This window comes from Apteryx mantelli, chromosome 1 (assembly GCF_036417845.1).
Source record: "Apteryx mantelli isolate bAptMan1 chromosome 1, bAptMan1.hap1, whole genome shotgun sequence".
In the NCBI taxonomy this organism is placed as follows: Eukaryota; Metazoa; Chordata; class Aves; order Apterygiformes; family Apterygidae; genus Apteryx; species Apteryx mantelli.
The window spans coordinates 138,424,153-138,446,346 of record NC_089978.1 but is presented as its reverse complement, the minus strand read 5'-3'; the positions used below and the strand labels follow the sequence as shown (position 1 = coordinate 138,446,346).

Sequence of the window (22,194 nt, the reverse complement as noted above, 5' to 3'; positions counted from 1 at the left end):
TAGGCAAATTCTGGCATTTTTTAATGAAATTTAAATGATATTTAAAAAGATATTTAAATGATAAATGATATTCTAAAAGAACAAAGTCCTAAAAAAGGAAAGTTGCTGGATTAAAATATTTTGTGGAAATTATATAGAAATGATGGAAAAGTCCTCTTAAGTATACAGAGTGGACATTTTCACAATTCCATTTAAGTTTTATTTAAATCTCCACTCAGTTATTCATTATATTAAAAAAAATTATGAAAACTAGCATATTGCAAAATTCTGTTTGTTTTTTTATAAACTTTGGACTAAATGTAAGTAAAAGGAGGGGGGTTGTGGTGAAGCCACTGGGAAGAAATAAGCTTCCCTGCACTGAATCTCCTACCTTAGCATATGACCCTCTCCGGCTTCCACTTTCATCATGTTTCATGCTTGTGGATACTTACTGTAAGTTGACCAACCTCACCTTTGACTTGCTTGGCCTGACCTAAGAGTCTCTTCTCCATAGCACTGTATAAAGAGACACTGCAAAGACTGCCTGATCTTTGGTGTGGCCTTTACACTGCTGGTTCACAGATCAAACAGCAGACCAAGTTCTCTGCTGTTCTAAAATAGTAGTGTTCTTCTGTGTTCTTCTTTCTACTTAATTTCAGGCTTTTGGGAGCCCTTGGAGAGAACAAAGATGCAACAAAGGATGAAGAACAGGTGTTTGGGTGGGCATACTAGAGAAAAAGTAACACCAGCATAAAATTAATAGTCTGACAGGCAGACAGAAGAGAAATTAAAGGGGGAAAAAAAGGCAACATTTAAACAGGAAGAACGAAAATTACTCAAAAACATATGTTGCTGAAACAAAGAAACGAGCAAAAATGAAGAAACAGATAAGAACAAATAGAAGAAGAAATAATAGACAGGATAAGAAACATGATCTAAATCATGAGGTTATGAGTCAGGAGATACAGATCTTTCCAGTCATTATCACACCAAGTTGGGAGCTGTGGCTTCAGGCTAAGTCTCTTAAAACTTCCTTGCAAAGAGACCTGTGAGCCTCTCATTTAACAGGTTATCCACACCAAAGATACAGATTTTAAAACTTAATGAATCTTTGTGTTCCTCTGGCAGTCACTTCAACAACATTTCTAGTAACCTCCAGCACTTGCTGTGCTTAACTTAGAGCCTCAGAGCTGGAACATGTGAGGGTTGTTCTTATACCTTCTGTTTGTGGTTTAAAGCTCAAAGAGGTATTCTTCAGGCCCTGACAGATTTTTTTTCTCACTGTAGTCACTAATAGCCCTCCTGAAACTTCAGGGATATGTTCTGCAGTTTTGTGTGTCAAAGCTAAATCTAGATTTAGCAGAAAAGAGATTTTGTGTTGTAATTTAAATAAATGTATGTTTTCAAAATTAGTTAATGGATTTAGTGCCCAGAAACTAAATTTGCAATTCATTGGACAGAAGCCTGTTCTCTTCCTTTAAAGAAAGCTGACTGAATGCTGAGAAGCTACATACAATAGGGTTAAGTTCCATTTTTATTTGGCCTGTGAAACCATTTTGTGTTGTCATTTTCTTACCATCTGCAAACAATTTCTGCCCATCATGATCCTATACTTTACATAAGTCTGAGGATTTTAAGGAGGGACAACACAGCAAAATCATGCTTTAAAACTGCTGTGTGCTGGACTGATTGTTTTTATGTCCAAGAGAATTGTGGAGGCAGGTACCAGAAAAAACTCTGTATCTAAGTGTTTACAACCTCAGTGTATTAGACTATGTTTAGTTTATATTTCCCAGAGGCTTTCTGTAGAGACTAGAAATGTAGTCTATCTTTCAAAGCAAGGAGTTTTCCTTGGTGTTTCAAAGAGGGCATCCTTAATACTTGTTTCAGGAGTCTTTTCAGATACTTCTGCTGCGATGGGTATATTTTTTAACTTTTTGGTGAACTACGTCTTCTTTCTCTGCTGCTCTAAAGAAACAAAAAAGCCCTACAAATCTAAGGCAATCTGTACAAGCAGAATAAGATTCTCTGACTACTGAAGACAGCGGGAGTTCCACTGTTGATTTTTAATAGGTCAAGATTTTCCCACCAACCCCAACTCATTCTTGCCTTGTACTGTAAATTACCATTTACATCAATAAATGCAAAGCTGATGTAAAAGCAGTTAGAATTTCTTGTAAGGACGAAAGTGAACAAACTACTTTGGAAAGCCAAGTCATTTCCTTTCTTCGGTAGGAAAAGTTAGGATCTAGCTGCTAAGTTTTGTGAAGGATTAGAGGTGTGGAGTCCTTCTTTCTCAATATGATGTTAACCCTTGAACATTACAATGGTGTTTTATCCTCTTATAATCAACACACATGACAGTCTAGGTCACTGAACCCAGCTATCTGTAGTCATAGGCCATCAGTCATTCATATTCTGTCTAGAAAGATACACAGAACATCTCTACACTGCATAAATTACAAGCATTTTCAAACATACTGTAACTACAATGTCCCATGGGTAAAGAGTGGGAGACATGAAGGGCACCTGGATTGCTTAATGGCAATCTAGATAATAAGACAAAAAAGATGCATTTTAATCATATATTTCACAGAGAAGAAGCTGAGACCAAGAAAGAATATGGTCTTGCTCATGCTGTTAACTGTATTGTTGATATACTTTTGCACCATTCTACAGTTGCTTGCAAGCCTAACATAAAGTATTGCATTCAGATTTTAGAGAATAATATTACAGCAATCTCTGCATTGCTTTGCAAATCAAAGCCAGCCAGCTGGCACTAAAGGAAACAGGCTATGCTCTAGTTCTTTGCACCTCACAGCACACTGAATCATTTCTCCCAATTAAGGGAAAGTTTATTTTAGAAGACTCCAGGGATCCCTTCAGACCTTTGGAGAAAGCTGGCTTTGTACCTCCCTGCAATATTAAAAAAACCTCTCATTTTTCTTAATATCATAATGGTATATTAAAAGGGGTCTCAAAAGTGACTTGCATTTCAGCTGTGTGCAGCTGCAGGAGCACAGATACCACAATATTTTTACACTAGAAAGAATAAGAATGCATGACAGCTGATGCTACTGCTGGTACTGCCAGGTGAAGGAAATCTGGGTACCTTGAAATTTGAAAATTGTGGGAATCTTATTACTGACATTTGTTAGCTAACAGGGATAAATTCAGTCCAAATGGTAGCATGGGCCTCAGGTGCACTGTGTTTTCTTCCTGTGAGAAAAGGAGTTGAACAGGGAAGGCTAGGTCTCTGTGGCAAGTAGGTTAAATCAAGACCTGTTAAGTTTACACATTCAAGTGAATAAATTTGAGATATTTATGCTTGGGCAAGAGCTCTATATGTGATGTGACTGGTATGAGGGGCTGTTCTGAGTTCTGCTGCAACCTGCTCTAATGGGATAAAAGAGTCCATGCAAAGTGAAGTGAGGAAAGAAGTGAAAGAAAAGGGAAAGATTTTTGTTTCCCTAAAACTTTCTTCTTTTGTGGAAGCAATTTGGTGATGGCTGCCTATTGCTAATGATTTTTCTCTGAAGAAGCTGGGATGATGTTTGAGCTACTACAAAATGTAGCATGCAGAAACTACAAGAAGAATTAGGGCAGAGTGGTGAAGGAAAGACATAAAGGTCAGCAGACTGGCCACACTGGGAGCTGCGGTTACTCAGATTACTCAGTAATGCTTCTAAGAGCAAAAATGTTAGTTCATGTAATGAGAAACTTACCAGCATCCCTTGAGAGCAATAGGTTGGCCTATCTGATGGTTAACCTTTTCAAAACTTGAACAAACCTGTGAGTGGGACATAACCTGCTGGAGGTTTACAAGTGAGTTCAGGATTGTCACCAAACATCCTTGAAGGGAAGGAGTTTCACTTAATTCATTCAACATCCCCAGGTTACTCTTTTTCAACCTCTTTGCCTTCCCAGGAACTTATTTACTTCAATCTGTTTGGATTTGCTTCTTACAAATAGTGAAGAATTGCTCTTTCTGCAGTGCCCAAACAATATTATTTAGTTTCCCAAATTAAGGGATTAAGACTTGGCCTAACATCATATAAATTTGCAGCAGAAATGCATAAAATCTGGATGTGATTCTCTTTGATGGCTAGCAGCACCAAAGCAAGAGATTGCATATGTAATTAAGTGAAATACAAAACTTGAATGGGAAATTACTGAATGAGACTGTGGAATCTGAGGCTGCGTATTTCATGAGGACCACTAGATGACAGTAATGTAACTTTACAACTACAGCTATTCTGGGAGCTCCTTGAGGAGCTGCGTGGGGTTTGATGTCCTTCAGAAAAAAAAAATGCTTAACTGAATTTTTTCACTTATCTTGCAACTCACCTGAATGCCTTCATCAACCAGAACACATGCACCCATGACTTGAAGTTTTACACTTTGGGTTTTGCACAAAAAGGTCTCAAGTGCTGCTGCAGAAGCACTGGAGGTTTTCTGTTCAGTGGACAATCACATGCGGCTGGCTCTGCTTCCTGTTTGCAGCTGGTGTGTCACACTGAAAGATGACTTAAAAATAATTAAACACTTTCCTAGTATTATTTCTCCATGAAAGCAATGAATGTAAGTTGCTATAAAGGTATTATACAACCATATCTCCAGACTGTCAAATTTGAGGACAACTATCCATGGCATAATCTCCGCATCAGGATTTGATCAAGTTATGAATTTCTTTAGTGGCAACACATTCTCAAGAAGCATATTAGGTAGGGAGAGGTGGGGGGTGGGGAGGGGAGAGGGGGAGGAAGGGAAGAAAGCATTCAGAAAAAAATCAGCCTAAGTTTCTGCTGGGCTGGTGTGTTTCTAAGAGCTGGAAGCGATGAAATCCTGATATGACAAGTGGTCTGTAGAGGATACAGCCCATCTTACGATTTCAGTTTTACATTTCTAATTGTTAACTGTTGTTTCATGTGGACTAAATGAACTCTCCCTGGACTGCTGATATTGTCTGATGTTAATGATACGCAATCCACATATGATGATGACTTTACTGGTTGGTCAACATTATTCAAGTTTCAAAACATCTTTTGAGTAAAATTTTCCCATTTGAAAATTTTCAATTTCCAGCTCCACAAAAGACTTTTTTTCTAAGAGGACTTCTTCAAAATACTTATTCCTCCTTGAATGAGCTTCTTGTCTTGTGTCAGCACGTTATACTCTATAAGCATTTGTTTTAGTGGTTTAATTCAAAAATAGGCTCAACAATATACCCATACTACCAGGATGAAGGAGAAGACAGGAGCAAAGATAGAGAAATAAATAATGGAAAGAGAAAACGTAATCTGGTAGTCAAAAAAGGTTATAAATCAGAAGTTAAGGCCTTTCAAGCTCTTTCACTCACAAAACTGAATTGTGTGACATCAGACAAAGTCTCTTAAAACTTCTTTGCCTGAGGGGCTGTCACTTTGGCAGAGTGACCTGTATCAAAAGATGCACTTAAAAGATTATAGGTGCTAATAGTCTTAACTCACATTTGTTTCTTGTACATTTAAAACATGCTTGAAACACAGCTGGGGGCTTATCACCATAACAAAACAGTTTTTAATGGTGATACAATAGAACCAGGTTAGAGCTGAGTCATTTGGCACTGGATCATTTAGAAGCTAGAAATGTCATTAATTTCTTCATTTGAAAATGTCAGTTCTGAAATCGGTGGAGGAAAAGCACTGTAGAAATACAAAGTTGTACCACACTGTCTAAGGATGATAAAAAGGGAATGAAACAGACCCACTGGTGTTTTTAAAATTTATCATGTGTTTTAAACTGCTAATTATGTTTTAGTTTTGAGTCAGAATTTTCATCTGTTAAAACATAAACCAAGTTCAAAAGTTAGGCCAGGTCTCTGGGCAACCCAGAAGAATTTCTCAAATGACTGATTTTTGGATGGTATTTATTCCATCCTGTTGTGAAATTCGAAAGGAAATATGCTATCTGACCAAATAATATTTTGATTAATTAATCAGATTGTCTGAAATCTATAGTCTTATCTAGACCAGCTTTCTGAGGGAAAAGGATGATTTGAAACTGTTTCTTCTGTTACTTTGTCCATTTTGCCAGCAGTGTTAAACAGCAGTGGGATCATTACTCTCATTGTCTATTAGAAATCACTATTAGCAAAACGATTAAAGTATTAATTTCAAACTGCATTTTCTCAGTTCCTTAGCACTATTATTATTCATAACTCACTGGATGATTTTGTTCACCCTTAAGTGACTTTCCCATTTCTTTCCCTGCTTTTTGCCTCCGTAAAATACATATTACCTGTTATCCTATTTAATAATAGAGCCATGATTTGTCCAATTTGTTATGACTATTTTTCTATAATGTCATCCATTTCAGAGCCTTAATATTTCTGAGTAAGGCCTTTCCTGAGGTGAATGTTCTATTTCTGTTAAGAAAACATATCCCACATTGCACACTTGCAGTTTGCTGATATGTGCATTTTCTCATGAACTGTTTAAAAACAGGAGGTGGGGAAGGAACAGCAAAATGATTTCTATTTGTGTAAGACTTCTTTTCTTTTGCTTTGTCTATTCTCACTAGGGAAAGTGACAGCTTGAACATCAAACCCTAAGAACTGAAGAAAGAATCCCTCGATTTACCCACACAGGGAAGAATACATAGGCAACAAGAGCATGAACCACAAAATGCAGATATATCCTGTATCCTCCCACAAATGCTGTCAGCTGGCCCCAGAAAGAATACTGCTAGGAAAAAGAGTAGAGCTGATTTAGCTTATTGAGCTCAGATGTCAGCTTTATTCCTGAGTTTCCAAACATCACAGTGATGTGTGTATTTGTCTGCAGGGGTGGGGGGGTGATTGGTAGGTGGGCATGTTCAGTTCAGTTTTTCTTTTTCTCCCAGCCCCATTCCTCTTCTCTATTATTTTCCAAGAATGGTGGTAACTGCTGAGCAAAATCTTCAATTTTTAAAAATGAATATTCTAAACACGTGGGGGGGGGGTTAGGGTTGATTGGTGCAATGCACATACCTGCATTAGATGATGTATTTGCAGCCACATAAAGCTAGATTTCCCCCAGCACACACACTTCCGCCAAACATGTTATCAAGCTGCATCTGTCCCACACTTTCTGCCAAATATGAAGATAATGAATCCATGTGCTGCAGCCTCAAACATATTTAATGTGGAAAAAAACCATCGTTCAGGAAAGCAGGCAAGTAATTGTGTGTCTAAGCATCTGCTTGTCGTTGTGATGATCTTTTGGAATGGTTGCAGTGCGGTTTTGATGCAAAAGAAGTTCTTACACAAAGTGTTTTTGCAGCTGAAGCAAGCACTTGGCATTAAACAAACTGGAGCTTTCTTTGTGAAACAAATCAAACACTTTTACACTGGAAATGAGTTTTCCACAAATATTACTAACCATTTTTTTCCATGTGTACCAATGAAAGTTTTGTAAACATGGTAAGTTATGTGTATCACTTATAAAACACGGAATACTGAACAGATGACTCAAGGATTTGTTTCACTGGAGTGCCTTTACCCAGTATACCTAGTGACCTGTTGCTGTGCCTGATCCTTTTTCATGCCGCGTGTAAGCCTTGTGCACAGTTGGCCACAGGACGGGGGAAGAGGGATTGTAAGTCTGTTCTGAAGAGGATGCCCTCTAACAGGGCTCTTTTGCATTCAGCTAGGCGTCAAGCTGCACTCACGCAGTCGCCTTAAACCAGCATAAATCGGAGGGCTAGTGAGTAGGGTGGTCCTACCTATTTCTCCTCCCCCCTCTCCCGGAGGGGGCTGCTGGGGCGACTGCGCGGCGTCGGGGAAGTAGCGCAGGACCGAACTGCCTGGGTAGGGGAGGAGGAGCACGGCCAGTGACCGGGCACGCGCGCAGCCGCCGAAGGCCCGCGGGCCGGGCAGAGGCGGTGACGTCACCTGGCACGGAGGGGCCAATAGGCGAACGGAGACGGGGGGTGGGGCGTCGCAGTGCAGGCACGAGAAGCCGGCGGGCGCGCTGGCGCGCGTGTGGGTGCGGGACGTGGGTGCTTCTCCGTGCCATGGCGTGCTTCGGGCTGACTGTCGTGCGGCAGTGAGTACTGCGGGTGCCCCGAAGCCTCTTCCCGTGGGGGCGTCCTGTAGCACCGTGGGGAACCTTTGCCATTCCCCTGCTTGCCCCTCCCCCGCGATTTGGAGGCTGGCCCGGGTCGGTGGCGTCAGCGGGGCCTGCGGCCCCCCGCGACCTGGTGAAGCAGCTGGGGCGGTGATGGAGCCGGGCGCGCGGGCTCTCCGGGGTGCCATCTGCCCTTGGCTCGCTCGGACGTTGCCCTGGCTATAGCGACCGCGAAAAGCTGCGGCTGGGAACGTGGCGCCCGAGCCGTGCCCAGGCGGGCGGGAGCCTAGGGGCGACGGCTGCTTGCATGAGGCTGGAGCTCAGGGGGGTCCATCTCCGGCAGCGGTCCTGTGTCACTTACAGTAGCCTGAGCCAGTTGGGGAGGGTTTCCGTTAGATGCTTCTGTCTTAACTCTCAAAGTGGAAAAAAATCTGAATGCCTGAGGAAGCGCTCACAGTGATCTCGTCCCTGCACAGGATACAACCTTTGCAGTGCTTTCCACGGGCTGTGTTATCTCCTCTGGAATTTTCTCATTTAGAAGATAATCCAGCTGAATCAAAAACACGTTCAGTAATTCAAAGGCCTTTGTCTGTGTTGGAGATCTTCTTGCTCAGCCATTTAACTCGCTCTGTGAAGTGCTCGCCTCTTTAATGATCTAAAGGCACACAGTTTTTCTAAAAGTCAAATGGAATAAGTGAAGATGCCATGCTAGTTTCACAGCTATCGTAATAGCTAAAATAAATGTTTGACTCTTGAAGAAAGTATAAAACCAACACTGTGTGCCTTAATGATATTTTTGCCTGACTTCAATTTGGTCAGGGAAATATTTGACCTGGAGGGCCTTTTTAGTTGCCTCTGGTGTTACTAGATCTTAGTAGGTAGATGAGTCTGTTCTAGTGTATCTTAGTTCACTATCAAGTCTAACTATATCAGTATAGTTCAATATTGATTGAAGTACAGTGTTATACATAAAATTAGGAGGAGCTATTTGTGGACTCTTAAGTAATTGGTCATAAGACCTTTCCCCTGCTAAAAGCACTCCGGTGGGGTGAAGAGTTCATTTAGGAATGGTAATTTCTACTGTGAAATGTTAAAAGCAAGCACTGACATCTATGACTTCTTTAAAATGTATGTGGTTAGTTTTTTTTCTTTAAAGATACAGTGGATATTGACAAAGATCTTCAGTCAGCTTTCTCTGCTGGAAACATACGTATATGGGTAAACAAACACCAGCTCCGGCTTCCTGCAATTGATAGCAGGAATATTGATGCTTGATTAGTATCACTGAAACAGTGATTTCTATTTTCTGATTTTCCTTGTGTTAGGAATTGCTTCTGAATTCCCTTAAAGACCTGAATTTGGTGACTTGCTGTTCTAGTTGCAGCCTTACTTTTAGATCAGCTAGGAAACATATGAGGCTGAAATAATTTGTTAGATTTGAAATCTTCAAATGGGACTTCCACAGACACTTCAGAAAGCTCCAAAATTCATTCGATAGAAAATGGATAGGAGTTCCATCAAATGTGGTAACTTAGACTGTGCTTGTGTATGTTAGTCAATACTAGTGCTACTTGGAAAACTGCACATTCCTCCCTCCACCCCGATTGATTACCTGTAGGATAGACTCCATCCAGACTGCTGTATTTTCCTCAGGAAGATGGAAGTAGCTGTTCAAGACGTGGGCAGAGGCTGAAAAGTAAATTGCTGTATGCTATTCAGGAAGGAGTTTGAAGCATTCCAAAACAGTGTTTTCTCTTTCTGTCTTCAGTTTTCTAATTGGGGCTCATCTTGCGGACTTCTGTCCAGCAGTGTTGATAGCTCTCCACTTAAAAAGCAAGCAACAAGTTTGGCCTTTCTACTGCAGAAACTCAGGGAGGTGACACTTGACTCACATGAGCAGTCTCAGTGAAGTCAGTATTCGAACTTTATTCTTGTCAAATTTAGTTGTTAAATTTTCCCTCATTAGATACATCTGCAAATTGTTTTAGTTGCTCTTCTCTTGAAGTACTCTCGATTATGGTTTTCAAGACAGAGTATTTTATTTCCCAAAGAAAGTGGTGTTTATTCTAGTAGTTTATAGTTCTGTTGTCTTAAGCTGTGCTAGTTCAGGGTTTGCAATCAGCTCTGCTGCTGTATCTTTAATCTCTCATATTGGCTCCCTTTTAAAGCATAGAGGACTCTAGATTCTTCCTTTTTCTTCCCTCCCTCCAACATGGATTAGTTGTTCTAATAGATAATTTTTGCTTCATTTACTATTAATTTAAGCAATTACTTCCTTCTGTTTCAGATTCGTTTGTGTTAGTAAATATTGAAGACATGATTGGGATTGACAGCTTGAAAATACTTTTATTTTCTTGTGAGGTCTTCAAATATGTCTTTTTGAAAAGAGGCTATACTGTACTCTCTCATTTTTCATATTCTGACTCTGCCATCTTTTGTTTGTATCTACTATAATAATCTTTTTGAACTTGGACTAAAATTATGATGAGTGAAGTTTCTTGGTTTTGTTTTTTTTTTGTTTTTGTCTGTAATCTCTTTCAGTGCGGAAACAAGATACAACAAAGACAAGATACTGCAAGGTTAGTATCAGTCATGCTACTAGCTTGTTAGAAGGGTAAAACTATGCTTCCCTGAAAAATGAGAACTCCCATAATCAAGTGTTAACATATTTAATATTATTACTGAATAATAATGTATACCTTAAGAGACCTTATTTGCAGGTCAGTACATTAGCTTGATAACTGTAGTGAACTATGATTCTAATAAGCCAGTCTCCTCAAAGTGTCTAGAAATAGTGGTGTGCTTCTGGTACTTTCAGGAGTGTTAGAACACTTCCTTTTTCCAAACAGGAAAAAAAGCTATCTGTAATCAAATAAAACTATAGCAGCATCTGTTATTAAGGATGCCAGAATAACACACAGCACTATGTTAAGTCTTAGCAGTTTGTATCAAGCCTGGGAAAAGGGGTTCTGGGTTTCAGATGAGAAGTGGGAGTGGTGCAGCTCTGGCAAAGAACAAACCAGGTGCATGTGTATTCGATGACCAGAGTTGGTAGGGAGCTGCAGAGGGATGAATGACAATCATGTTGTAAAGGAGGTTGTTGCTGTGAGAAGGTAATCTTTCCCTTGCAGAAAAGTATAAAGTAGAGCAAGGAAGTGTGAAAAGTGAAGATTAAGTGCTTGAATTAATCAATCCCAGTTCTTTCTGTAAAGACTGTCTGTAAACAAAACTTAAGCCAGGCTTTTCGATAGTGATTGCTGACTTTGTACACCCAGAACTAAAAAATCTGAGCTGTTTGGGTGTCTTTAGGAATACTGAGTCTCACAGCTGCAAGGAACCTAATGAGATTGTGCTCAGAATAAAATAAATTGTATGCAATGCTACAGGCTGTGAGGAAGAATTGTGCTTCTAGATTTTCCTATCTTTGTTTTGACATTACAACTTACAGTTCTTGCTGCATGGCCTTTGTGTTCATAATAAAGAGAATAAAGCTTCATGTTCTTAAAAGTACTAATAGTGTCTTTGTAATTGCTACTTCTGTGTGTCAGATGATATGTAGTAGGCTTCTGTCCCCCTCTTACCCCCCAACTCCTGGACTTCTGACGTCCTATCTCATGCTACTGTAAGCTTATAAATAATCAATTGTTTATTTTCTTGGTGAAAATTGTTTTTGTTGTTGTCTGGATATGATGGGAAGTGCATACTCTGCTTTGGCTTCCTACAGAAATAAAATATTTGATAAAAGTGTGGACAAAGCCATTTGTTACACATTTGTCACTCCACCACAATTCTTGGTTCTCTTACAGATTCTCTGAAGCTGTGACAGGACCAAACCTTTATGCCATTAAAGCTGGATTGCTATAATGCTGCTTTTCTCAGCATTGCCCAAGAGCTCTATGATGAGTTAGTTCCAGTCTGCTCTGTCTGAAAACAGTGTTTTGAAGGGTTACTTTTCAGCTAGATTTGCTATACTTACTTGCTATGAGCAAGTATTTGCTATACTCACTTGTGTGAGCATTAGTGTCAATGTAAGAAGTAGAGGAGTAGCAGAGAGGAAGAGACTGTAACAGACTGTGTTTACATCAACTATAAAATTGTTGTGAAACAAAGAGTATTTGCTGTTTTTTTTTTTTTCCCCCCCCATTATACAGAATCCCTTCTTGTTGACTCATTCCTTTAAGGCATTGTCAATGTTAGGCAGTGGGGAGGAACAGGCATTTCATGTTTGTTAGGGCTTGCCTCTCCTGATGTGCATGTTTCTTCCTGTGTGCATTTTAGTATAAACGACATCTCAATTGTATTGTCTGTTTGTTTTTTCTTATTATAATCAACAAATTTCTTTGAGTTTGATTTTTTTTCAACTGTGAGACTCCTTTAGCAGGAAGCCTGCCAGAGACTATTCTAAAAAGGACAAGTGATTTAAAATGACTACTCACATGTAGAAAATGAAGGCCTCTGTATTATGATTAACTTTTGGAAATACATACGTTAATATAAATAAAATCAATAATAATCTTTCTGATTTCCTAGCCTGTGTGCCCTGTTTTCACTCAATTTGTGTGATTGAGTTCAGGGAAAACCAGAGGAGCAGTCATTTTTACTAATACTTGGGTCTACTGAAAGAAAAGGACTTTATTATTGCTGAGCAGATTTTCTATTGCTATCATGCTTGCTCAGCTGGTAAATTATCTAAAATTTGCATGTCTTAATGTTGATGGGTTTTTATTTTGCAGGTCAAGGAGTGGATGAGCCCCTCTCTGATATTGGTTTCAGACAAGCAGATGCTGCTGGTGTATTTCTCAGTAATGTGAAGTTTACCCATGTCTTTTCAAGTGACCTCCTTCGAGCAAAGCAGGCAAGTGCTTCTTGAGGTGATTGGATGTAAATATTAGCTTCAGTATTTTGCATTTATTTGCTATTGATGGTGCAAAAATATTACAATGAAGGAAAGCCAAAAGCAATTTTGATGGATTTAAAACTAAAGTTGGACTTGGGTAGAATTCAAGAAGACCTCTGAGCAAGGAAACTTTAAAGCAAACAGCTGAGTTAGGAAGTGATGAAGGCTGACTTGCTTTTTTGGATGTCATGCAGTGTTAGTCTTTTAGTCTGCCATTATTTTATATATGCATAGGTTCTTGCTAAAAGTAGTAATGAGGACTCACATGTAACATAGGCCTAAGTCAGTTTTTCTTTAAAGAATCAAAACAAATTGGCTGTGGTATAGCTGTTCACTGTGGCTGCATGCTGTGTTCTTTTGAAGAATGCAGGCCAGTATAAGCAAGATCAAGTTTTGCTGTAAAGTCAGTGCAAGGATCAGTGAATATGTGGAAAAGGCAGATTTTGGCAGGACTGAATGTAATAGCATACCCTTCACCTTGATGCAATATTTCAATAATTTAATTAAAGAGGAAATGGTGCTGATTACTGAGTGGGGTTATGTGTGATTTTGTGTGCAAGATTACAAAATGATCAAAAAATTTAGGGAAACAAAACTATTAAATGGAGAGACATAGATCGGCTGTTATAGGAAGGTCACATCTCCTGTGGAAGCCCTCTCCTTAAATATTTGTCTTCTGTTACTGATGCTGTGGTTTCAGGAGACATGTAGGTTTCACATGATTGAAACTATGAGGAAATTCTCAGTAGCCCTGCTTGCTTCTTGCTTTTCCCTCAGTTGTGCTGCTACAAAAGTCTGTGAAGCCTTGTTGCAAACCAGATCAACAAAATCTAAGTTAAAATCTTTCTTTTTAACACATTATCTTGCTGATCCGTTTTGCAGCACAGTCCCATAAACTGCTGTAGCAGCACAATTTAGGCCGAAAAGCGAACTAGAGAAGGAGAGGAAGCACAGGATACACAGTCTATAAGCAAGCCTATCTTCTTTAGACAGTGTCTTATGGTTCTGAGTCTTGCAATGCAATAATAAAGGAAGTGACTTGTTAGGCAGTTAAGTGTGTGAATGGCAGTAATTATGTTTTACAAGTTTAATACTGTTTTTTAATGTTCTTAAGACTTTCTGTGCTATGTGCCTGCCTAAGGGGTAACTTTTTGAAATGCTCAGCCATTTCAGAGTAAGGTTGATATATATATTTTTGTTCTATATATTAGAGACAGCCTTTTCCCTGAGAAGCATGTGGAAATGTTTTACCATTCTTTTGAAGAGCTATCCAAACTTTGCTGAGTCTTTCCAAAGATGTGTAAAGCTGCAGTTTGCACTTGCTTAGATACTCCCTTTTTTGGCAGCTGCAAATTTATGAAGAGTGTCCTTTACCATACTGTCACTTCATAGCTCTAGTATGAAAGGAGTGTACAAGTTGCCTTGCAAAAGAGAAAACAAAAGTTGTTAAAGAAATTGTTAGTGGTGAAGTTCAGTTTTTCTTGCATTGTCTCTTCTATCTGCTGTAGTCAAGGTGTGCACTGGTCTCTGAAACCAGGAGAGGTGCATGGTCCTCTGGCTACTGCCCATGGCTGGCAGCTAAGCATTCAAGTCTGAGCGGGTCAGGAGAAAATGAAGATTATGTGAAGAGAATTGGACTAGCTGGGCAAAAATTCCAAGAGATGAAGGAAATACAAAGTGAGCATGTAGAGCAAATGAAGAGACAGGCTAGACAGGGGAGCCTGTTTGAGAGAATAAGCCTAGAAGGGGAGGGGTTGAAGACTAGCTTCAAAAATCAGCAGTACAGAAGAGTGCAGACAGACCTGGAATGAAAAATAGAAGGCAACTTGTCAAGCAAGCTGGGATTTGATGTGAACAGAACGTAACTCTTAACACCAAAATCTGCAGGGGAAAATGAGACTTACTGTGTGATGACTATGCTGTTAAGACACAAACTCTGCAGTAGAGAAGATAGGTTCAGGACTGGAACAAGTTGGACCCTGAAAAGAGTAAGAGAAGCTCTGGGCCTTTTCCATGTGCAAAATGGGGATAATATCCCTTCTGTCATTGTAATACTGTGCAAATTCAGTAATGTTTCTGAAGCATGCTGATATTCTACTAACAAATAGTGTAGGAAAGGCTAGAGGAAGTTCATCTCTTCCTCAGAGCAGGTTTTGGTTACAGCGCTATAAATGGGGCATGAGCCTTCATGTTCAGTGTCTACAGTTCATACTCTGAACTGTAATGCTCAGTAAGTGAATGTAGTCTATTGTCTGTACTGAATAAGATCTTAGTCCTGGAGAAATTGCAGGATGTATTCGTACAATTAACTATACTATTCATATATACAAGGAAATTGACTCAAGCTTGTCTGAATTTTGACATTATTCTATGACAGATACTTAAAGTTGCAACATAGTCTTTTGTAGGCAATACGTTAAATACATCATAAAATCCAGTTTAGTACATCAAAGCTTATTATTCTTTGCCAGAATCCAAGGAGAATTTTCAAAATGAGTTTTTTGAATGTAGATTTGAGTGGACATGGACATTTAGACTTCTAGCTGGTATTATCAGTCAAAACTGCATGCGAGTGCAGTATGGCCTTCTGCTCATATGTTCCACAAAATATGGAGCAGGTTAGTCCTCCTTCAGTTCCCATTGTTGGCTGTGACAGCCAGACAGCTGTCTAGTATCCAACTCACTAGTCTGTGTTAACTAATACTTTTTCCAGAATGGTATCAGAATTTCCTCTTGGTCAGTTGCCTTTACTAACTTCCTTCCTTCCCCTCACTCCCTGCCCCCCCAGTCATATGCTTCCTTGGAAGAAAAAAAGCTGTATAGGAAAAAAACTCGAGACATCTAGACTATTGTTAAAAGCAAACTAAGCCCTTTGAGTTTTCCTCTGTCTCTTTTTGGCCATGCTGTGTTCATCAAAAGCCGGGTAAACAAAGTGACCTGGATTTTTTTTTTTCCCAAGTATTTCATCCAATACATGTCTCCCTCCCAACAGCAAGGCTGACACTTTATATGTTGCTGACAAACATCCTCCTGCCTCGAACTGCTTCAAGAGTATTTGATTTCAGAGGTATAATAAGTAGCCACTTGCCAGAAGGTAATTTGATTTGTTAGATGCTATGTTTTGGCAGCCAGAGTACCTGATCAGTTTTTAGGAATGTACTGCTTGTGAGTCTTTAACCCACACACTACACATAAGAGATCATGCTGACACATTCTTTTCTGAGTGACAGTATACTCAAGAAAAGATGTTGCATTTTATCCTAGTAAGTCCTGTAGCTGATCTGTATTTTGCTGCCTACCTTTCATGGGTGCTAAGTGTCTCCAGTAGTTGTGGACTTTGAATTATGAAAGAACTTATGGGAGATTGCAGCTTTTCTACCTTTTATGGCCTGACACGGCCATATGTGCAATTTTGACGGACACTAGTAGATGGAAGGATTTTTATCTTGTGTATTGGTTTGTTGGGTACTACTAGTGTAAGTCACGTTGGTTGTGGTTTTAAGGTGGTATAGCTGTCCCATGAGAAAACAGTTCATTGATGTGACTGTATATTCACTTTTTAGACTGCTGCCACAATTATAGGAAAAAATAAGTTTGGCAAAGATTTGGAAATAAAGTATGATGCAAGACTTCGAGAGAGAGTAAGTGCCATAAGAATTTGTTTTTAATAATGAACATTTTGAAAATGTAACTTACTGCTGATGGATCCCTGGTTTATTAAAAAGTTGGTTTAACAGTGGGGAGCACCGTTTGATGTGTTTTTAATTACTAAGAACTGAACTCTTTACATGAGGTACTAAAGTTGTTTGCCTGGGTGCAGAATGTTGAAGCAAAGGCAATGTTTAGTGATAGTGGTATAACTGTGATGCTCTAAGGATTTATGTAAGACAAGGTTTATGTGTAGAAGTAATTATCTTAAATTTAATCAAAAGATTAGTTATGTTTTCTAAACACATGTATAAAATGGTAAAGATGCTCCCTTTGTCTGTCTTTGCTTGCCTTGATGGCACAACTTGATCTTGGCTTTTTAGCTGTTTATACCTTTCCATTAGTACAAAGACTAATGGAAAACTTTCTAGTCATGATGGAACAATCTGTCTTCCTGAATAACCTCTTTGCATAATAAAAAACATAATTGTACCTCCTGTCTGTTTTTAACTGTTTTGATCAGAATAAACTCAATGCTGGCTGTTTCTGCTAATATCATTCACCCTTCAGATATTACATTGATAGCTGAATTTTAAATAAGAAAATACTGCAAAGCCAAAAGTGGGATGGCAGATTGCTAGCAGGCAAATGAAAGTTTAAAGAACAGAAAATGATTGTAGCATTTCACATTTTGACCCTCTTGAAGTTCTGTTGGAAATTCCAGTTCACCCTCTGAAATCAGACACATGCCTCCCAATCATCTTTAATTGCTTCACAACCTGATGTCTTTGGAAATATTATGGGCCATATTAGAGTTTTATAGACTAACCTCAACTTTAAGACTCTTCTGCATTTTTTTTCTCCTTCATGGTGTTTGTATGGATGTGTAGAAATGCATATACACTCTCTGCACACCAGATTGTGAGGCACTGCTCTTTATAACTGGAATTAAGCTTGAATTGCATGAAAAGAAGCTAAGTACTTTAAAAGAGCATATGTTGGTGGTCCTTTTAAGAGAGCTCTATTCTCTCATGCCTTGCCTTCATGAGGAGAGTCTGGAAAAATCTTTGAGTATAGGATTTCCTTTTCAGCAGTTTCAGAGCACTTATTTCTTCACTTTTTGTGTTCTTAAATTGCCAAATTTTTGCTTTAGAGGAAGTGATCAAGATGCTGAAACAAATGTATTTCAGTCTGTTTAAATTCTGAGGGCTGTAATAAATTAATCAGTATGGCAGCTAATTGCATATCCACAGCATAGAAATCAAGAAAGTCTCAGTAATGATCATGTGAGTATCCTAGTCATAAACACCTGGATTGCTGGGTTGTGCATAACTGAGGGTTTGATAGTACAGTATTACTCCTTACTTTCTTAAAAATACTGCAGCATTGTCACTGTCTTCAGACTTTCCAAGAAGCTTTCCACTTGAATACACCTTTCATCTATTAGCAGTACTGCAGTGGTAAGAGTATTAATCTGTTATGCCACTGTTAAAAGAGATGCCTTGGAAAGATCTTCAAGGTCAAAAATGGTAATACATATCCAAGTGTATCTATCTTCTAAAATACATTAGAGACCATAAAAATTATCTTTTTTAATGTGACTTCTAGTTTTTCTAGAATGCATAGTTTGTATATATTGTTTGTTACTACTGTTTCAGGTATGAGCCTTGCATGAGGGGGTTCTGTCTCAGGAACAAGCATATCATTGAAAATAGTTAATCGCCTGTTCCCAGACACCATTAGCATATGTTCTTTAAAGCTTCTCCCCCACACACACCACCACCACCACAGTCCACAGCAATAATGTAAGGTTTCCTCCTGCCCCCCCCCCCAAAAGAGGGGAGGCTATTGTTTATTTTTAATAGATGGACTACTTGCTGGTTTTTCCTTCCTTTTAAACCACTCTAATTTTTAAATGGACTCATTCTCTGTTGTAGAGACTTTTCAGAAGGTCCATAGAGAAAATGTTACTTTTGAAAAAAAAATTCCCTGTTGTCTTTCTACAGCTGAAAAGTAAATGGAGCTTATCATCCTGTGAAGGTTTACATACAGAGATGTTTGCAATGTAGCCTTAGTTACAAAAACACTTGAATTTTCTATACTGAGTGTCAGGTATATAGGAAAAAATATCTAGTCAAAGATCAGGCCTGAGGTAATTTTTTGAATGTTAGCCCTTTAAATGAGATGCTGCTCTTAATATATTTCTCTACCTAACATATATATTTTTTAAACTTAAATTGCAGATATAAAGACACATTCCTGCTGCCTCCCCTTGAAACAATGGGATAAAATGTGAAAACTAGTTAAGCCTGCACATTATGAATAAGCATCCAAGAAAACAAATCTTTTAAAAGATGTTTGCATTGAAAGTGGAACTGGAGGCTTGATATATCTGGCTAAACCCTGTCTCTGTAACTTGCCTCTTATAGAAGTATGGTGTTGCAGAAGGAAGGCCTTTGACTGACCTGAAGGCAATGGCAAAGGCTGCTGGAGAACAGTGTCCTTCATTCACGCCTTCTGGAGGAGAAACACTGAATGAAGTATGGTATTTATTTATTTGTGTCCCAGTTTCCAGGCCATTTCATCAGTGCAGATATAGCTATTGCTTATTTAGGAACATCTTTATTGAAAGTTTAGTCCGACCAAAGGTAGTTATTTTTCCAGGATAAAAGAATCACTTGACTTGATTGCAGTGGCTGCCAAGTAGGGAACCTCTTTAGAGCTAAAATATTGTTTCTGAGATTGATTCCTCATGAAGCTCTCATTGGCTGAAGGATAATGGCAATTACTCTTACCCTTGAATTTGAAGGGCAGAAAAGTTCTCTTATAATGTTCACACCATCAAGTAGTTTACCACTGATTTGAGATTTGTTTCAGATAAAATATTTATCTTCTAACTGAAGTAGTTATGTTTGTTTTTTGAAAGCTGAAATCTTAGTCTTCACAATATGATCTTCTGACCTTTCCCTTTAGGTGAGAGAACGTGCAAGGGATTTCTTTGAATTTCTGTGTCAGCTAGCTGTTGAAGCGGGACAGAAAGAACAAGAGGTGCATAGTGCAGCAAGCAACAGCTTGGGAACATCTGAAGTAAAGTTGGTTTTCCCTTGGACAAACCATTGCAGTGAACCAGAACTTAACTCTAACGGTGGAGCTTCTAAACTATTAGATGCCAATATATTAGTGGTGAGTCATGGGGCGTACATGAGAAACTGGATTGGCTATTTTGTTTCAGACCTCAAGTGTACTTTGCCAACAACTTTAACAAAGTCTCAGTTGTCCTCTGTGAGTCCCAATACAGGAGTTAGTCACTTCATTATAAAACTTGATAATGAAAATATATTAAGGCCTGAAATCAACTGTGTTTGTCTTAATCAAGACTCTCATTTAGTGGGTGTGAGTGCTGAATGTGTAGCTCCAAAAATGTTTTAAGAGTCTTTAGAGGGGAAGTGATTTTAGATCATAATCATACAAGCTTGGGAAAACTTAGTAATTAATGGGATTGACTGAAGTTATTGGTACTACACTGCAAAATTGAAGAACTGCTACTATTTACCACCTTAAAATAACATGCAATTTGCATGGTCCTGGTACCTGCTATAAGTTGACACTGGAGAAATAACACAAATGTTCTTTATGAACAGAAACATAATACTTCTGCTCAGTCACTTGCATACATGTTCCTGCAGTGCATAGTTTTAAAAAGTTCTTACCATTAGCCCATAATTCTTTTGGTTATCTCCAGTTATAAGAATTGGGGCACAGGAGTGGGGGAGACTGGTACTTGAAAGATGAGGTGTACCATATTCTTGTTTCATTACAAAGTGCTATAATGTAATAATAAACACATGTTTTAAAACAACTTTTTTGAATGCAATAGTATAACTTGAAAAAGAACATTGTCTAGTGAGAGAAGTTTCGTGCAGGGAGAGGGGATATATTCCTAACTCTGCTACTAAAGCTGTGAGACCCTGGGCAAATCACTTTTCCTTCTGTAAAATGGGGATGATCGTATAAACTTACCTCACGGGAGTGTTTTGTAAGAAATTCTGTAAGTGTTGAGACCTCTGCTAAAAAGCACTGTACAAACAAAGTATTTATTTTTAAGCGGGATGAGGAACCTAATGCGCACATAGCTGAAACAAGTCTCCATTTTGAAAAGTAATCTTATCAGTATGGTAAATTGTACCCACCTAAAATCCTGTTAATTACAATCATACATTTATGGGAGAGTATAATCTGAGGATATAGGCAAGTTTGATTGCTTGATGATTGCTTATAGTTATTGTTAGTACTGTTTTCCTTCCCCGCTGGGGTGTTTGTAGTGTTACTGTGTATGCTTATCTGATTTGTGTTATTTATAATCTCCAAATACACTTTCTTCATTTACATATTTTAAGCCTGTAAATAAAATTATTAAAGGCTCCTATATAGAGCTCCATTTCATCTCTACTTCCTTTGAGGCAAAAAAAATCTCTGTTAATATCACTCTACAAAGCCTTGCCCAGCTCATACAGTTTCTGTTTTTTCTGAAAAAATACAGGCCATTTGGTTAAAATGAAAGAGTACCTTTTACTCACAAAAGGCTAAGTATGGATCAGTGCTTTCCTGACTCTACTTGGAAGAACCACAAATGTTAAAATATTAAGGACATACTTAAATTGCTTGCAACTGTACCAAATTAACTAATTAACTATTTGATTGGATTTTTTCTAACTGCACTGTCCTGTGCACTTCAGACAACTTAGCTTCCTTGCCTTGGAGCAGTGACTTGAATTTTGAGGAGGAAGAAGAGGTTGCTATTGTTTCCTTGAACAGGTACCTGTACTTAATTGCAGCCCTGTTGAAAACTAACAAGAGAAATGTTTAAGATTCTGTACCTTGCTTCTTCCATTCCTGCAACTGTGATTCAATAGGGAACTTCTCTTGACTTGAACACTTAATGGGAGTCTGTTTCTGTTCTTTGTATTGTTAAGATGGTAGATTAACCAATCCTGATACTACTAAACTGGAGAGGATAAAGTGGGAGTGTTCAGTCCTGTGATGACCAAAGATAGTCTTCTAAGGTAGTGCTCTCCAGAACCTGGAAAGGACCCTAATGTTTTTTTACTTACTACAGGGCTTGTTTATCTAGCAAATGACTGTGAAATGATCTGCTACTGTTCTTCAAAAATAGTCGCAGAGAGGAAAGCAACTTGCTCATTCTCTAAAAATGGATGCTGAATAACTGGTATCAGCAGGGACTGGGCTTTGAACTTATAAGGCGTTACGTAATGTGAAGGACTGGAGTACTTTAAAGTCGGGTAGGCAAATTTAAATCAATGTATATTGAATTGCTGCACTGATAGCTAAACTTGCTACTTGTTGATCAACTGCATTCCTTCCACTTCTCTAAAAGTATAGAGGCAAGGCCACTTGTGTCTCTTTAGAAGCTTTGCATACCTCCTCTTTCCCAACATGAGGCAGTTCATAAATGTGTAAGTATCGCTTGATGAAGTTTTATGACGGTAGCTTTTTCAGCAAACATGGCACCTTCATATTAGAACATGCTGGGAAATTCAAGGGTTTTTTTTGTAAAACATAAAA

The 22,194-nt window shown here is 38.7% G+C and overlaps 2 protein-coding genes across 3 annotated transcripts in view; both read left to right on the top strand.

Annotated features, from left to right (window-relative positions):
- The window catches only part of CCND2 (cyclin D2), a 51,300-nt gene extending 43,791 nt beyond the window's left edge, over positions 1-7,509 (top strand). Inside the window, exon 6 of the mRNA XM_067304435.1 lies at positions 6,541-7,509. Coding sequence (XP_067160536.1) covers positions 6,541-6,549 — 9 coding nt within the window. The 3' untranslated portion in view covers positions 6,550-7,509. The remainder of the gene's footprint in view (positions 1-6,540) is intronic.
- Positions 7,510-7,962: 453 nt separating this feature from the next.
- TIGAR (TP53 induced glycolysis regulatory phosphatase) lies at positions 7,963-21,037 on the top strand. 2 transcript variants are annotated; one of them, XM_013948750.1, is made up of 6 exons: positions 7,963-8,045; positions 10,608-10,645; positions 12,800-12,921; positions 16,527-16,604; positions 19,041-19,151; positions 19,585-21,037. In XM_013948750.1, the coding sequence occupies exons 1-6, from the start codon at positions 8,014-8,016 to the stop codon at positions 20,038-20,040; spliced, it is 837 nt and encodes a 278-aa protein (XP_013804204.1). In that variant the 5' UTR covers positions 7,963-8,013; the 3' UTR covers positions 20,041-21,037. The 2 variants fall into 2 exon arrangements, with proteins under 2 accessions (XP_013804204.1, XP_013804205.1); XM_013948751.1 differs by lacking the exon at positions 16,527-16,604.
- The last annotated feature ends 1,157 nt before the right edge of the window (positions 21,038-22,194 follow it).

Coding starts and splice junctions, on each gene's coding strand:
- TIGAR (XM_013948750.1), top strand. CDS start 8,014: ATGGCGTGCTTCGGGCTGACTGTCGTGCGGCA. Junction 8,046..10,607: donor GGGCTGACTGTCGTGCGGCA/GTGAGTACTGCG, acceptor AATCTCTTTCAG/TGCGGAAACAAGATACAACA. Junction 19,152..19,584: donor GAGGAGAAACACTGAATGAA/GTATGGTATTTA, acceptor CTTTCCCTTTAG/GTGAGAGAACGTGCAAGGGA.